This window comes from Gekko japonicus, unplaced genomic scaffold (genome assembly GCF_001447785.1).
Source record: "Gekko japonicus isolate JY-2015 unplaced genomic scaffold, Gekko_japonicus_V1.1 scaffold513, whole genome shotgun sequence".
In the NCBI taxonomy this organism is placed as follows: domain Eukaryota; kingdom Metazoa; phylum Chordata; class Lepidosauria; order Squamata; family Gekkonidae; genus Gekko; species Gekko japonicus.
The window spans coordinates 445,475-451,025 of record NW_015171519.1 but is presented as its reverse complement, the minus strand read 5'-3'; the positions used below and the strand labels follow the sequence as shown (position 1 = coordinate 451,025).

At 48.5% G+C, this 5,551-nt stretch overlaps 1 protein-coding gene across 1 annotated transcript in view; it reads left to right on the top strand.

Moving 5' to 3' along the window:
* Positions 1-1,753: 1,753 nt before the first annotated feature.
* Positions 1,754-5,551, top strand: part of CFAP70 (cilia and flagella associated protein 70) — a 34,412-nt gene continuing 30,614 nt past the window's right edge. The window contains 2 exon segments of the mRNA XM_015419405.1: positions 1,754-1,843; positions 3,758-3,944. Coding sequence (XP_015274891.1) covers positions 1,754-1,843; positions 3,758-3,944 — 277 coding nt within the window.

Sequence of the window (5,551 nt, the reverse complement as noted above, 5' to 3'; positions counted from 1 at the left end):
CGTAGGCTAGAGAAGGAACTCTTTTCCACCCTATTTTCACACCTCTGCCTTTGTGTCTCAAGAGCCAGAAATCCCTATTCCCCACCATCACCACCACGGTGTGATAGGTCTAAAATTTGTAGACAGCAATAGTTGCCCCGCATTGTTCAAAACTGAACCGGAAGTGTCTTCACAATCATAGCGCTGTCATCCCACTTCCCCTAGGGAAATGAAACTCCGTTGAGGGCAAAGAACAGAAATATATAATACTATGACAAATCCACAGTAGTGTCCCATTCACGGTTCAAGGAACAGAGGCCCCGCGAGCTGTTAAAAAAAAAAGTGCTCACGAGAAGAAGAAGAAGAAAAATTAGTAGTGCCTCAGGGCAACGAGGCCGGCTCTTTGCCCGTCACAAATATGGCGGGCGGCGGGCGGTTGGTGTTTAGTGTCGTCTCGCGAGAGCTCACTGGCTGAGGAACGCGAGGATGGAGGACGCTGTCGCTATGGCAACGCAGGATTTCCCCCCGGTAACGGCCAAGGTAATGCCCATCGATTACCATTTTGGGGCCAGGAAGGAATTTCCCTCCAGGATAGACTGGCTTAGGGATCCTGGAGGTTTTGTGCCTCCTCCTGGGCTTAGAGCAGGGGTCACCGGGGGTGGGTGGGAGGTAGCTGTGAATTTCCTGCATTGTGCAGGGGGGTGGACTAGATGACCTTTGGGATCCCTTCCAGCTCTATCCCTGCAGAATGATCGACAAGCTGCCAGGTTGCACAAGACCAGAGCTGAAGAGCATTAGGCAGAAACAGTCATCAGCTGCTGTGGGAGGGGGATTGAATGGAAGCTCCAAACAGGGGCAGTGTACCTTAAATAATCCACTTTCATTGCACTTTCCAATTGGATTCTACTGTGTGAACTGGCAAAATCCAGTTGGAAAGTGCATCTTTTTTAGTGTGTGTGATTGCAGCCTTTGAGTACCAATTGCTTTGTATGTGGACAAGAAAGAACAGGAAGTTATTGGTTCACTGTATTTATAACTCCTACTCTTAAGGCAATACATTTGAATACGGGAGCGGTAACAACAACAACAACAGTCAATGGAACCTCCGGGTTTAGAAGCAGTATATCTTTACTGATTGCCGCAGAGGCAAAGCACGTTGCGTGGAAGGGAACGGCAAGAAATGGCATGCATTGGTCTGTATTTTAACCCTGCTTTCCAGAAAGAGACAGGAAAAAGACTGAGTATTGCAGCCTCCAGGTCCAGAGGCAGTCTAGGTAGGGCTCTTTTTGTAGCAGGGACTCCTTTGCATATTAGGCGACACACCCCTAATGTAGCCAATCCTCCAAGAGCTTACAGAGCTCTTCTTACAGGGACTCAAATGCTGTCTTTCATCCAGTGCCGGATTTACACATAAACCAAATAAGCTACAGCTTAGGGCCTCGCAATCTGCTGGGGCCTCGAATAAAAACACAATATAAAAAATGATTTCAAATATTAAAAAGGCGTATATATTTTAAATTTTTCTGAGACCAGCTGATGTAATTTAAAACAGTAGGGGGCCTCTGGGTTTTGTATAGCTTAGGGCCTCAGCAAGTCTAAATCCGGCCCTGCTTTCATCCCATGGTCATAAGCAGGGCGGACTCCAGGCATTCAGCCTTGCCAATTCCATTGCCAGTCAGGTGACTATTGGATCGTTCCTAATCCTCTTTTTGTTGTCATTGACAGGACTGTTACTTTCTCACCTGGCTGGCAGAGGAGCTGAGGTTTACTAATCATGGCGGCCTCTCCTTCCATGGGCCACCTGGAGTCCTTGCAGACTTTAGCTAAGTCGGTGAACATCACAGTGTTGGAAGGACGCGATCTGGTAAGTGTTCCCTCTGGGTACTGGGACCGGACAGCCCCTTGATCAAATCCCGCAGGGCTCTGATCTGACGTTACCCTTTTGTGCTAAAAGAAAAACTTTTCCCACCTTCTTGCAAATCCTGCATTCAAAAAGTCAGATTTTGTAGCCCCTATGAGCCGCGGTGGCTCAGAGGTTAAGACGCTGAGCTGCAGACTGGAAGGCCGGTAGTTTGCCGGTTCGAGACCTGAGTGCCGTGTGATGGAGTGAGCTCCCGTCTCTGGCCCCAGCTCCTGCCAACCGAGCAGTTCGAAAGCAAGAAATTGCAAGTCGATAAATAGGTACCACTTCGGTGGGAAGGGAACAGCGTTTCCGTGCGCCTCGGCGTCTAGTCATGCCGGCCACATGACAACAGAAATGTCTTCGGACAGCGCTGGCTCGTTGGCTTGGAAACGGAGATGAGCACCGCCCCTGGAGTCGGATTCGACTGGCTTTCGAGCAAGGGAAACCTTTAATATTATCTTTATGAGCCGTGGAAATGGAACAAAGCTCAGGGGTAGAGCCTCTGCTCGGCATGCAGAAGGTCCCAGGTTCAATCCCCAGCACCAGTGTTCCCTCTAAGCTGAGTTAGTGTGAGCTAGCTCACAATTTTTTACCCTTTGGCTCACACATTTTTGTCTCAGCTCAGGAAGGGATGGCTCCAGAGCAAACGTATTTATGCAGCAGCCAAATTGCTGGCTCACAACTTTAATGCCAGTAGCTCACAAGGTAGAATTCTTGCTCACAAGACTCCACAGCTTAGAGGGAACATTGCCCAGCACCCTCTAGTTAAAAGGACCAGGCAGCAGGTGATGGGAAAGACCTCAGCCTGAGATCCTGGAGAGCTGTCAAGAGGGGCCGCGGCTCAGGGGTAGAGCATCTGCTTGGCATGCAGAAGGTCCCAGGTTCAATCCCCGGCATCTCCAGTTAAAAGGACCAGGCAGTAGGTGATGGGAAAGGCATCTGTCTGAGACCCTGGCGAGCCACTGCCAGTCTGAGTAGACAACACAGGTCTTGGGGAATCAGTGGTCCTTTGGGCAGGTATCTGAAGAATGAAAGTTCATACCCTGCCCAAATTTTGTTAGTCTTTAATAGGGCTTTTTTTCTGGGGGAATGCGCCGGGACGGAGTTCCCAAACCGACAACATTCTTTTTAAAATGTTTAAAAGTTCATGAGTCTCAGGTAGACCGATTGAGAACTTCGTTTCCCTCCTGAGAGTTCCGGCACCTCTTTTTCTAAAAAAACAAAAAGCTCTGGTCTTTAAGGTGATCCTGGATTCTTGCTCTTTTCTACTGCTACTGACAGACAAGCACAGCTACCTGTCCTGATGTATCTCCATGGAAGGCAACCTAATGCATTAGGTAAAAGGTAAAGGTTCCCTTGCTCGAAAGCCAGTCGAGTCTGACTCTAGGGTTGCAGTGCTCATCTCCATTTCAAAGCCAAAGAGCCAGCGCTGTCCGAAGATGTTTCCGTGGTCATGTGGCCGGCATGACTCAACACCAAGGCGCACGGAACGCTGTTACCTTCCCACCGAAGTGGTACCTATTGATCTACTTGCTAGGTTGGCAGGAGCTGGGGCCAGAGACGGGAGCTCACCCCGTCATGCGGCACACTCGGGGTCTCGAACTGCTGAACTACCGACCTTCCACAGCCTGCAGTTCAGCGTCTTAACCACTTGAGCCACCGCAGCTCCTAACCTATTGCATTAGTTATTGAGTATCTCATGTTGTCGATTGTCCTGACTCACTATGTGTAATCCACCATGAGTCCATGTGAGAAAGAGGGACTATAAATAACGCAAAAATAAATAAGATGGTTTGCTAATTCAAGAACTATTCACGTGGAGAGACCCAGCGATCTAATTCTTGGACTGGCCCTTGCCGATTGTCCCTTTGACAGAAAGGCGTCAAAGGGGACACCCCGGTGACCTTCGTGCGGGTGGAGTACAACTCCCTCATCCTCGGGGACTCTCCGAAAGTGGACGTCTCTTCGGACGGGAGCGTGACCTACAATTTCTCCACCTCCTTCGACATCCACCCTGAAGGGCCGCACGTGCTGGACGATCTCGCCCACAAGCCCTTGCTACGTGAGTAAGCGGGTCTCCCCTCCCCCCGTTTAAGCGGGTTTTCTCGAGGAACTGCCACCAGTGTTCCCTCTAAGCTGAGTTAGTGTGAGCTAGCTCACCGTTTTTTAGCCTCCAGCTCACACGTTGTTGTCTTAGCTCAAGGAGGAGGGCTCCAGAGCGAACTAATTTATGCAGCAGCCAAGTCACTCGCTCACAACTTTAATGCCCGTCGCTCGCAAAGGAGAATTTTTGCTCACAAGATTCCACAGCTTAGAGGGAACAGGTCTGCCACTGAAGCAGTAGGAAGAGAAAAGAGGTTACCCTCTGGAAGGATAAAGGTTACGGCAAGCTCGGGTGGACAATGGGGATGGAGGGCCTTGGTGGAGGAACGGATTTCTTCACTCTTGCTCCGGTTTAAAGGGGGTAGGCGGGATCTCCGGTTTGACAGGCACGGGGCTGAGCCACTGCCTGCCAAGATTCTTAGAGCAGCAACCAAAGAGGAACACACAGTGTAGGTATACAACGGAATAGCAATCTGTGTGGAAAAGACGCAAACACTCGTTCAGTAATGACCAAAGTATTAATACAAATACAACCATAGAAGCACAATATTAAAGCGGAAGAGTTTCTTCTTGAGGTGAAGATGTATGAAGAAAATTATAAAACGAAGAATCCGGATATTAAGAACTCCGTTTCGAAGAACTTCCTCAGTAACTGATACACAGTGTATCTTCAGGTAGATTATATTTGAATTAATACTTTGGTCATTATTGAACTAGTGTTAGTGTCTTTTTGACGCAGATTGAGATTCTTAGAGCAGCCAGTTCCAGGTGGGTTGGGTTTGGCTGCCAGACTTTTGGAATAAACGCTGAACAGAGTTACATACAGGGCTATTTTTGGGCAGGAACGCACAGGAATGGAGTTCCGGCTGGCTCCCGAGTTGACCACGCCCAGCAGGAACTCATTAGCGTAATAGGCCATGCCCAACAGCAGAAACTCATTAGGATTGGCTGCATTAGGGATGTGTGGCCTAACATGTAAAGGAGTTCCTGCTACGAAAAAAGCCCTGGGTTTGGACAACAAACAAGGTAAACGGCATAAGAAGCAAAAGGTGGGTGTGGCTGGATGAGCACACTTCTGGTAACATGGGGGGTATGGCCTAGTATGCTAATGAGCTGTGTTGTCAGGGGTGTGGCCTAATATGCTAATGGGTTTCTGCTGTTGGGTGTGGTCTATTATGCTAATGCGTTCCTGCTGGGCTTTTTCTACAAAAAAGGCCCTGGTTACATACAAACGAGAGCAGTTCCAATGGTCTAGGGCAGAGGTGTCAAACTCATTTGTTACAAGGGCTGGATCTGAAGTAAATGTCACCTTGTTGGGCCGGGCCATGTGTGCCATAAAATGTAATGCTAGGTACCAGAGATATAAACTTCATAAAGGACACCGGCAAAACCAATTAACGATATTATCTTTTAGTCAAAATACAGACAAAAGCAATTGATTCCTAGCAGTGAAAGCAATTAATTTACTGGGGAACCCATGAAAGCCCCAATAAATGTATTTAATCATATGCAAGACAAGGGTTTTTTTTACAAGGGATACCATTAGGGGGGGGGGGTTCTTAAACT